This window comes from Emydura macquarii, unplaced genomic scaffold (genome assembly GCF_026122565.2).
Source record: "Emydura macquarii macquarii isolate MOO-44397 ecotype Brisbane River unplaced genomic scaffold, CSIRO-AGI_Emac_v2 contig_3451, whole genome shotgun sequence".
NCBI lineage: Eukaryota > Metazoa > Chordata > Testudines > Chelidae > Emydura > Emydura macquarii.
Genome location: NW_027133588.1, coordinates 676,395 through 688,419, shown reverse-complemented (window position 1 = coordinate 688,419; position 12,025 = coordinate 676,395). Strand labels below are relative to the sequence as shown.

Genomic DNA, 12,025 nt, shown 5'->3' with positions numbered 1-12,025 from the left:
TGGAGTCCAGCAAATCTGTGTGATCAGCTCAGCTGGAAAACGAGAGCTTTGTTCTCCCTGCCAGGATGCAGCGGGGAGAGCCAGTAGGAGGCATCCTCTGTCCGCTGCCAATGGACTTGCTCTCCCCGGCTTACCCCTACCCCCTTCCCGTGGGTGCTGCTGCCTGCTCTGTGCAATCACGTGGGCAGCAAACCTAGCGTCCCCCCCCCCACCCTCGAGATCTTTTGTCCCAGGCTGTGGGGAAGGGGGGGCTGTGGCGAGGGAGATGAGTGACAGCCTGGCACAGCAGAGGGAGAGCTCGCCTTCAGCCCAGGGAGTAGCCCAGAAGGGATGGCTGGGTGTCAAGCGGATTTAACCCTTTCCTGTCCAGTTGGCTCTCTCCTCGTGCTGCCAGGGTGGTACGTTGGTAGCCATGCTCTGTGCCAAACACTTCTCTGCACCCTTTTAAAATTATTTATGTTTTTGATTGCTAAAGGGTGAACTGAAATATGTTCAGTACTCCCTCCCCCCACACATCTGTAAGATCCCAGCTGGGCAGCAGGGTCCAGGCACAGACAGGTCAGTTCTCTCCTCACTTCTTCTGCCAAGGCCTGAGATCATGGGCTTCTTCCCCCTGCTACGGTCCATAGCCCTGCTAACTCTTACATCAAAACAGGGATGTGTGGTCCCTGGACTCCCTTGCTTGGCCAGCTCTCAGTGGCTCAATGAGCCGCTTATAAATCTGCCGGTTGTCATCATGGGCTCCAAAATCTAACCAGCCATTAAAAAAACCAAACCAGTCTCTAGTCCTTATGAGTGTAAACCTTCGTCATGTGCACTGTGTGTAAATGGGTGTAGCAACCTACGCCCAGGCAGCCTGAAACAATGGCTCTGAGAGGTGTGACTTGCTCCCCTTCCTTTCTGTGGGATGTTGACTCTGCGGCCAAAGGCCATTTTACGTGTCCACGTTAACTATTCCTCTGCTGCCCACAGCAGCCGCGAGAGGGGGAGGATCATAGGTGGAGGACCTGCACAATCTGCTGCGAGTGGCATTTTCCTTCAGTGGTGAGTGAGCCGAGCTTGGGCGAGTGCCACCGCTTACTTTCCCAGCCCGACCCCTGTAAGAGGAAGAAGCAAGTGCAAGCCCTCGTGTGATTTGACTCTGCTGGTGTCACACCCTCGTGCTGCTTGCTTTTTGTCTATTTTCCAGGGCCTGTCTGTGCCTGCAGCCTAGTCTAAGTCTCTGTAGGTGTTAATGACACCAGATGAATCCTTGGCCTGCTGTTTACAACGAAGGACGTTGTCTTGCCAAAACGTCCCCTCCCAGCTACTGTGCAGTGTGTTATGTGCTAGTTGGTTGCTGCTGTCCACCCCAGAAGTGGCTGCACTTAATGGTAAATTGTACATATATGGTCTGTGAAGTGCTTTGCGTTCCTTTGCCAAGGAAAGGCATTATATAAATGACAGGGTCCAGCTGTTGCCCTTGCAGTATGTGCAGTGAGGAGCATGGCACCTTGTCCATCTGACCAGGGACTTGACTGTCAGTGAAGGTCTCTTAGATGTCTGTTACCCGATCTGAAGCCACGAGCAAAGGCCAGGATTTTCAGAGGGACAAGTGATTTTTTTGGGGCACCAGACTTGAGATACCTTGAAAGGGATTTTCAGGAAGTGCTAAGCACATCTGAAAATTTGATCCCGTTCAAGTGCATCCAGTCTGGCACCCAAAACCATTAGTGACTCTGGCGATGCTCAAGTGACGGTGTTTGTGGCTGCCGGGTCTTTGCACCCCCATTTGCACCTGCAAAATGGGAGGCTGGGCTTCCAAATGCGGGCTGTAGCCTTTCTGTGCGCCCCCATCTCTCGATCCCCGCGTCATCAGCAGCTAGAACGTGGGGACGTGGTGTGTGCATTTAAAGCTGAATGGACGGAAGTGCATTTTCCCTCTCCCTTTACCTCCGTCCCTTTCTCCTTCCATCTCTCCTTCCTGATACGCTGATGGAGGAAGGAGGTCAGGGGCTAATGGAGCTTGCGAGCAGAGTAGTTTTTCGGCTGCAGGCTCTGTGCGGCCAGCTCTCCTCTCACATGTGAGCAGACGGGGAGTGGGGATTTGATTTTTACATTATGAGGTTAGCATGGCAGGAAATGAAGGGCTCAGACCATCACATTGGACATAAAAAATCCTTCCTGGAGGCCTTGAGGGTGCATTTTATGATGATGATGATTATTGTAATCCTCCATCTTCCCCGCAATAAGCTCTTCAGCACCGTGGAGTCGAACAGGGTAACCGCAGGAATCCAGCATTACTGCTCTGCCGTGGGCATGGTGCCAGAAACTGGGCTTTTCTTTCAGCAAGCGTGGGGATAGTCCTGCCTGTCAGGCATACTGACGCCAAGTGACCGTCCACCTTTCTGTCGGATAATCCGTGCAAAAAACCTCCCTTCTCCCTGGCTGCATCTGCTTAGCAAACTCGGGACGGCGGTGCTGCTCGGGCAGCTGGTAAAAATGATGCTGAAGTGTAGGAGTCTCTTCTACTGCCTAGTTTCGTTGGTATGGATGGATTTGTGCACGTATCTGACCTGCAGTGTGGAGAGAGAAAAGCAGAGAACCGGGCGGGGGGAACGCTAGACAGCCCCAGGATTGGTATAAAATATGGAGCCTTTCTCTGCCTCCTTGATCATTAAAGCTCAAAATCACTTGATCTTCAAGCCAGTTGTGAAGTGACCAAAAGCCTTTTCCCTCGATGGGTGTCTGGTTACATACCCTGAAGTAAGTGGAGTCTAGTCCTGTCCTTAGCAGATAGGTCTCTGTATTACAGGAGGCTGGCATTGCGATTGGCTGTAGCTGCCTCATTGGCAGCCTTAATAAGAATTGAATGGTAAGAAACCTGAATGATTCTAGCAAATTTAATTTCTGCAGGCATAAGCTTTCGTGGGCTGCAACCCACTTGGTCAGATGTTTCGTCATTTTTGCTGTATACAGACTAACACGGCTACCCCTCTGGAACTGACTGATTCCGGTGAGCCCCTTGGAGCTGCATGGTACTTGCATGCAGTACTCATATGTGCAGTACCACATGGAAGGAAGATTGCACTGCCTGTGAGATGCCTGTTCTGTAGATAAACAGAGGACTTCAGGCTGCAGGGCTGCTGTGCTGTTTCCTTTTACCACCCTTAAAAATCTACTTCTGACAGGAGCGCTGTCAGTTTGAAATCCTTATCAGGTTGTTTGGGGTTGGGTTTTTTTTTTGTGGTTTCAGGTCTTGCCCTTAGTCGCCACTGCCAAATTTTGTGATTGATTAATAATCACACGCCCCAATTTATGGTTTTTTCCCCTCCCATCTCAATGTGAGACCCACATAAACAGAGAAATTTGTCTGATGAACCAGGATAAAGAGGGACATTGACTATTTACAGTGTGCTGACAAATGCACAAAGCAAAGAAAAAAGAGAATAATATTTCTTTCTAATTGCTCTAAGTATTCTTGGAAGGGTTAGATTTTATTGGTAAATGTTGAAATACGTTGATTTTACCATATACACACAAACCAAAAATATATTTCCTTTGATAATAATAGACGTTTACAGATAGGCAAAGTAATAAAAAAAAAATGCTGCTTGAGAAAGTAGTTTGATTCCAGGATATTTACTTTGTATATTTTAACATGATGTTGACAATTTGTGTTTTGACAGTTATAAAGCTTTAGCTTTTTGAATCTCAACATCATTCAGTAGTGACTGTCTGACCTCCCCCGTAATTTCCCACAGCTTTGACAATTTAAATTGATAAAAGTTAAAAAAAACAAAACAAAACAAAACAAAAACCTTAAACCCCATAATTTTGTGCATCTGTGAACATTTTAAATAGATAAAAATGTTTAAAAGTTCCTTAAAAGAAATATCTGTCAAAATTATCAAAAAAATAAAATCGAATTCTGCTGAGCCTTGTTTTAATGTGACTGTCACTTGTAACAAAATATTACGTACAATTGTAAGTAAACCAATTTCCAACAGAAGTTTTGTTATTTAAAGCTGATGTCCCTTTTTAAAAAAAGGAACAGTACTGTTGACCTGATCTGAAGCCCACTGAGATCAGTGGAAGGGCCCCATGTAACTTGGGTTTCACCTGCGTGGATCGATCTTGCAGAATTTCCCGGGATTGTTCCCATTGAGGAGGTGTGGCAATCCAAACCCGACTCTCAGCATTTACATCCCGCCTCATTTCAAGATCTTAAGGACCTGATCCAGTGGCCCTTGAAGCAAATGAGGGTCTTCGTTCTGGCTTCAACCGGTGGTGTTGGATCAGACCCTGGATCTTCTAGGGCAGAAGGGAGCGCAAAGGGCAGCAGCAAGCCGGCCGTCTCTGCTGAGATCTGCTTTCTGTGAGGCTGCAGCTTTCTTTGCTCACAAATCCCCACGGTGCCCAGAAAGGAGCTGCAGGCATGCAGCAGGAGTTAAGATGGCTATTGGCCAGGCTGGGAGCATGCGACCCTAGACATGCGCTCCCTTTTGCCCTCGCAGACCTGGGTTCTCATCCAACACCTGCTGAAGCAGTGGGCATCAGATCAGGCCCTTAGGATTCTGAAATGGGGTGAGTGGGGCCAGGATGAAAATGAGCTACATCATTATGAAAACCGGTGAATTGCATTGCACAAGCAATAACCATGAAGATTCGGGCAGAGCAGTTATTCTTCCTGTCAGCGTAGTAGCCTACACCATTCAATGCTGGGTGAAGAAACAGCAAAGTTAGTTCATTGCAAAGGCCTTTATTCAATGTAGCGCACCGATGGCTATTCAGGTAGAGTGAGAGTGGAAGGGAAAATAAGAGCTCATCCTCTGTCACACCCTGTCTTTCCAGCTCTCTGGCTGCAGCAGACTCAGCACCAGAATGGCTAGCACTTGGGTTTACTTTGCTATCAGAAGGGCTAGCATTTTAAAAAAAAATAATTGGATGCTGCTAAACCTTGTCGTTCCCTAGCCCTTATCTACCATTGCCTTCCTGACTGTGAGGCCATGTCTACACTGCCGAGCGAAGTCGACTTACTTTAAGTCGACTTTCAGGAGCCGATTTTTAGAAGTTGCAGAAGCGTGTCTACACTGTGCTGTTTGCGCAGGTCTCCTGCGTTTACACTGAGCACTTTTAATTCGAATTGCAAATCAGTGCGATGTGGGTAGCTATCCCACAGTGCAACCAGCCGCGGTGGCTATTGGGACGAGTGTCATCATCCCATGATGCAACACTGCTTCCCCCTCCTTTCTTCCCCCCCAACCAAACAGGAAAAGTATTTTGGCGCCATTTTTTTATGGCCCGCACTTGCCATTGCTGCAGAGACATGGAGCCAGCTCAACTCTGCACTATTATTGTGAGCGTTACAAATGCTTCGCGGCTTATCATCGAGTATTTTCGAAGTAGAGCAAGAAGCTGAAGCACACACAACAGCGATGCCACCGAGGCTGCCCTGCTACAAGCCATCGAGCAGAACAATTCCCGATTGCTGCAGGCCGTAACGTGTTATCTGCAGTCCGTGGACCGCCAGTTCTGGTGCAGGGAAACAAGCACAGACTGGTGGGTGCGCATCGTTATGCAGCTGTGGGATGATGATCAGTGGCTGCAAAACTTTCGTATGCGAAAGGCAACTTTCCTGGAACTGTGCTCGGAGCTGGCCCCGTCCCTGAAGCGCGTGAACACTCGCTTGAGACAAGCTCTGATGGTGGAGAAGAGAGTCGCCATCGCTCTCTGGAAGCTGGCAACCCCCGACTGTTACTGCTTGGCTGGGAATCAATTTGGAGTCGGTAAATCTACAGTGGGCACCGCCGTGATTCAAGTATGCAGGGCCATCAATAGACTTCTGCTACGAAGGACAGCGACTTTGGGAAATGTACAGGACGTAGTGGAGGGGTTTGCCACGATGGGGTTCCCAAACTGCAGGGGGGCCATTGATGAGACACACATCCCTATCTTAGCACCTGCCCACCTAGCAGCCGAGTACATAAACCGCAAGGGGTACTTCTCCATGGTCCTGCAGTGGCTTGTGGCTCACAGGAATTGTTTCACTGACATCTATGTGGGGTGGTCTAGAAAGGTGCATGATGCTCGTGTATTTCGTAACTCGGGGCTGTTCTCTAAGATGCAGGTGGGCATTTTTTCCCAGACCAAAAAATTCAAATTGGGGGTATGGAAATGCCCATAGTGATCCTGGGGGATCTTGCTTACCCTTTGCTCCCTTGGCTAATGAAGCCATACACCCGTCACCTTGACAGCGACAAGGAGTGTTTTAATAAGAGGTTAAGCAGTTGCAGAATGGTTGTAGAATGTACTTTTGGGCATTTAAAGGGCAGATGGAGGAGTCTCCTCACTAGGCTGGACGTGAGTGAGAAGAACCTCCCTTCTGTGATATCTGCATGCTGTGTTCTTCATAATGTGTGTGAAGCCAAGCGTGAGAGGTTTCCCCAGGGTTGGGCTGTGGAGGCAGAAAGACTGGTCGCCAATTATGAGCAGCCAGATGCCAGCACTATGCTGAGAGCTAACCGCGGAGCACTTTGCATTAGGAAAGCTTTGAAAACCAGGTTCTGCAATGAGATGCAGGACTGAATTCTGTTCCTGTATGTTTTTTGCCTTTGGTGAAACCACCTGCCCCCCATCGATATCTGTACTCGGCAAATCCCTCCAGAACAAGATATGATTTAATAAAGAAATGTGTTGAAATGATGCAAAACTTTATTTATGAACATTCAAGTCATGGGGGAAGTGGGGAAGTGTTCATTCACTGTCTCAAGGGGTAGGATGGTAGCTTGCTGGCCAGCTGTCAGTGTGGCAACCACTGCTTTCTGCTCACCTCCACCTACAGAATGGAAAGGAAAAGAGGGGTGCAGCGTGCCCCGCTGTCCAATTTCACCCATCCCAGTTCTGCCAATTTCTGCTCCCTTCCCCACATTAGCCGGGAGTGCATCTGGGTTTAAGAGCAGCTCTGAGAAGAGTTCTTCCTGAAGAGGTTGGGCCGGAGGTTAAGTTTTAAAGGCAACAGCTTCTGATTGCAGACAGATCTTTCCATGATCAGCAAAGCTGGAAAATAATAAAGCAAGGCCCTGAAGCTGTGTGGTACATTGGTTTTAAAACCTCCTTGCTTGCATGTTTTCTGATGCCACGCTAAAATCCAGAGCCATACAACCTGTACAAAAGATGTGAGTTCTGTAATTCACTGTTTAGTACTGGCCGGACCTGATCTCAGTTGGTCTCTAGGCAGTACCATAATAAACATGAGCAATAATTGTCATAGAGCCCAGAAGGCCAGTAGTGAATAAATATCCCAGTTGGATGTCTCAACCATGTAATTATTATTTTGTCGCATCATGGTAGCAGATCATGGCCCCAGCGCACGAGGTGCTGTGTGTTCCAACAGGGACTGTTAGCACCGAATGGGGGGGGGAGGGGGGGTCATGGCAGAATTGGGGCAGCGACACTGTGCAGGCATCGTCTCTTTGTTCTATGAAGAGTTTACAACAGGGGTTCTCAAACTGTGGATTGTGACCCTTCAGGGTGTTGTGAGGTTATTGGGGGGGGGGGGGGGGTCACGAGCTGTTAGCCTCCACACATGCTGGTAAGGGTGGCATGGCCTGGAGGAGGGTCATCACTTTTTTTTGGGGGGGGGGGGGGGAGTTGTCACAGCCTGAAATATTTTCAAAGGGGGTCCCTACAAAAAAAAGTTTGAAGAACTCCAGGTTTACACGCCAAGTAAATAATCTTCTTCCCCTCCTTTTGTTTCCTGTGCCACAGCTTGTACGCTGCAGTGACACGCAGTGAGTGGGATCAGGACAGACCCAGGCGACAGACAGACAGACCTCCTGGGCACCGGCCTTCTTCTCAGACTTCCCGGCCAGGAACTGTGTGTGTGCGCATAGCGGTTTGTGTACGTGTATAAACATACACAGGGATGGTTTATATACATGGCATCACGTTGTTTACATAGCACGAGTTTATCTAGGGGGTTTCATTTGTATGCACTGTAAGGCGATTATATAGATATACACACTCACAGTATATATGTACTAATCATTGTAAAAATTGGTACGTGCTGTCATTGGATGTTAAGCAAAGTGAGGGTTAATATTTAATGCCCAGGAATAACTCTAGCTCCATCACTGACCCCTCCCTGAGGAACTAGGGGAGAGTGGCAAGATTTAGAGTTTAAAGGGCTGCTCATACAAACTGGGTGTGTTGATGTGCCGCTGTAGGAGATGGCAGCCTTTAGGGACTGTGTGGGACATGATAACAGAAGGCAGGGAGCTTTAGTGCTGCCTTCCTTAAGGATTCCCTCTCAGCTGCTCCCTGCAGCTGCTCCTTCCACACTCACTGGCTGGAAAGGGTCTGGGGGGCGTGTGTCTGAGTCCCATCCCCTTGGCTGCAGCATGGTATTAATGTATTTCTGCCTAATCCCCAGTAGCACCCTTCGATCCCTCCAGTCAGGGGCTCCATGACTGCAGCAGACAGGCTATTCCACCCTCTAATCTCCTTCACTGTTTAAAAAGGGGGACAAATATTGTTTTCTTAATTTTAACTCCTGCAGATTCCACCCCCTGTGCCCCGAAAACTCTCCATCATCCCCTGCAGACCATGTGCTCCTTTTCCCCTTGGGCCAGACATGTTCCTTTCGCCTAACAAATCTTTGTCTGCGACACCTTTTTTAAAAATCATGTCTCCTGTTTGGCTGGTAATGTGCAGCCAGTACTTGGCTCTGTGTCTGCCACCGTAGGGAAGAGAAAGGAGGGGGAAATGTAAAAATAGAACTTGCCTCCCTTGGGCCCCAAGAGGCTGAGACCTGGTATCTTTCCGGACCTCAGTGAGAGTCTTGATATCTTTCCAGAAATCAGTGAGAACTGAGAACACTCAATACCTAGCAGGATCAGGGCCCTCGAGATCTACGGAGGAAAAGCATTTAGAAGGCCTGATCCCAAACCCACTGAAATCAAAGGACTTCATTGGGCTTTAGATCAGGCCCATGGTTCTACTATCCACCTTTAATCCCAGTAAAAGCCCCACCAAAGCATCTCCCCATGACTGAAATCTATCTGGTGAGCTTTTACAAATAGTGCTTAAATATTCAGGGCTCTATTTAAAAAAAAAAATTGGATCCTAATCTGACTGCTAAATAGACATACCAGTTGTTTGTTTTAAGACTAGCTGATTGGATTGGAAATCTAACCAGCCACTTAGAAAACGCTTGATGGGACAACAGAACAACAGCTGACTGCAGTTGAGAAGGTACAGGTTTGTTCCTGGAGGGCTGAATGCTTATGTGAGCGATGGATCTCTGAGTGGAGGCTGAAGGGCTATACTGTACAGAGCACGAAGATGTGCAGCACTCCAGATGTGTGGTAGAGCTGGGCGACATTTTTTGGCTGAAACTATTTTTCAGTGAAAAAGGCAGATCTGGCAAGGCTGAATTCATGTGGATTTTGCTGAATTGGTTTGGTCTTAAAAAAAAAAATTGGAGGGGATGGATTTGAAAGTACTTTTAGTTCCAACAAGTTTTAATTTTATTTTAAAATGGTCCAAATCAAAATGAAATGTTTTGATTTGGTCAAAACAAAATTTAATTTGCCCTGAAACAATTTTTTTTGTTAATTTGCCAGAATAGCCAGTGAACTACAAAAAACAAAACAAAAAAACCGCAAAAACCCTATTTGCCCAGCTCAAGTACTGACTGCAGTACTGCAGATGTGCCTTCATCAACGGATCAGTCAGCCCCTGCTCCTGCATCAAATATCTCAATCAGTCCATCAGCTCCCTGCTTTGAGCAGACTTTCGCTGTGTTCATCATGTTTCCACACCAATCTCTTTCTGTAATACTGTGTCTCTAACCAGCATCCTCTCGGTCTGTAGCAATACTGTCTTGAAGTGGCCTGGGAGAAGTGAAGCAAGCTAGGGGAACAGAAAGGTTCATTCCAATCTCTGAGCATTGGTCCTACATCTGTGCACTGGATTGTTTCTTGCCAAATACGCCAGCTTGAATTTATCCTACATTTCATGCCCTTTATTTCTGCCTCTTTCTCTAGATCCCGGACTATCCCAGAGCCATTCTCCCTGGTCCACTGTGGGCCAAACGAGGGGTGTCATTTGCTGTGGGGCAAAGGGGGCAGTTGCCCCTCCCAAAACTTGGTATGGTACCCCCCGACTTTCATAGGTCTCTATGCTTCATTTTTCTCCTTCACGCCCCCCCCCCCCCCCGACTTTGCAGGATGCAATATAATCACATATAACATTCTATATACTGAGACAACTTTGCCCGTCTCTTGCATTCCCTTGAATTTGTCTGAAATGCTGCAGGCCCCTGGGCCAAACTCTCGTCCCACTGGAGGTCATGACAGAATGCTGGTTGGGATCAGGATTTGGCCTTATTCTCTTGGCCATATACTCGGGTGCTGAATTGCTCAGTCCTGTCCCATTTGCTATGTTGGATTAGCTAACCACCAATGCCTCCCTAATCAAGTCTTTCTGGAGCTGCTTTGATCCACAGTCCTGACTGAGCCCCTAAGGATCTTAGGTCCTGACTACATTAAGGAATTCATACTTTAGTGTAACTTAATCTGGTCACATACTCAAGAAAGATGTGCCACTTTAAACCCTATTTTACACCAGAACCACACTAGCTCCATTAGGGGCTCCTTGATGTGAGATCACTGTGAATATCCTTAAGAGACTTGAGCCTTCGAGACACTCCTATTTGGGGTGGCTGATCCTTTCCTCCCTGTGACAATCTTTACTTATAAATATCAATTACCTCTGAACCCCCCCCCCCCCAAATTATTTTGGATTTAACTGGGGATCATCTGTTCCTATGAACTGACCTTAACCTTAGCTCTTATTCTGATGATTTTTCTTTCAGTTCTGCTTGTAGAAGGTTGGGTCTCTGAGTGAGCACCTCGGAGAACTCCTCTGATTCTGTGCAATGTTTGTTTTAAACTTAGTTGGGGGAAATGTGACTGTCAGTAGTCGATTGGCAGGAGGCAGCGTTCTGCGAATGGGCCCGATCCTGCTCGGAGCTTTTCTTAAAGTCTGCTGTGTCTAAAGAAAATGTAATTTATTGTTGCCTTTATTAAATAATTTTCCAAATACTCCAGTCCCCATTTCCTTTCTTCAGTGACCAGCTTGGACACAAAACCATCATTTATTCAGCAGGACACAGCCCAGATATTACAGTTTGTAGGTGTCAGGCAGCTCTGTTCACACAGGGTCTGGTTTATGAACCCTGCAGCCCGTTCCCAGTACTGACCCAGCTCCAGCTCTGGGACCTGGGAGGGTCCCCACCAGCTGTCAGCCCCCAAGAATAACCTTGTTGGGGGAACCCTTAAATAAAAGCCAGTGTTGAGCACCTCCATTTAATGTGTGTCCACTCCCCTCTCCCACAACCCCAGCAGGAATCCAAAGGAGATTCAAGACACCCAAACCAATATTTTAACGTTGTCAAAAACTTTTATCAAAAGCACACACTTTAAAAATGGCACAAAATACATTTTCTAGAGATGAATTAGAAAACATTTTTAAAAGATTTTACAGTGACATGGCTACGCTTATTTTACAACTTAAATAGCCTCAGGTTGGTCCCCTACTTTCTGTACAAAATGTGTGTGCAGGGAAAAAAAGCTCCAAGCAATATACATATTCACAACAGTTAGCCAAAGTCCGTTTGCACTTGAGGATCTGCGGCTTTGCACACATTAAAAGTGATGGAGCAGTCGGAAAGGAGGGCAGGATGGGTTCTTGAACATGAGTGACCACCGGGTTACTCAGACCTATGGCATCTTCTAGAGTCTTGGGCTCACAGAGACTAAAAATTGCTGTGTAGACATTTGGACTCAGGCTGGAGACTGGGCTCTAAAACCCTGCGAGTGCAGGTAGCCCGGGCACAGCCCTAAGTCCAAATGTCTACACTATTTTTAGCCCCACAGTTGAGCCCTGCAATGAGTCAGTTGACCCAGGCTCTGAGACTCAGTGCCATGGGTTCTTTTATTGCAGTGTAGACTTACCTAGGGCTGCTTTATCCCACCAGGGT

The 12,025-nt window shown here is 47.4% G+C and overlaps 1 protein-coding gene across 2 annotated transcripts in view; it reads left to right on the top strand.

Annotated features, from left to right (window-relative positions):
• ULK3 (unc-51 like kinase 3) overlaps positions 1 to 11,087 on the top strand; it is a 28,294-nt gene extending 17,207 nt beyond the window's left edge. For both annotated transcript variants that reach the window (XM_067534633.1, XM_067534631.1), the window contains one exon: positions 7,750 to 11,087. In XM_067534633.1, coding sequence (XP_067390734.1) covers positions 7,750 to 7,766 — 17 coding nt within the window. In that variant the 3' untranslated portion in view covers positions 7,767 to 11,087. The remainder of the gene's footprint in view (positions 1 to 7,749) is intronic.
• The last annotated feature ends 938 nt before the right edge of the window (positions 11,088 to 12,025 follow it).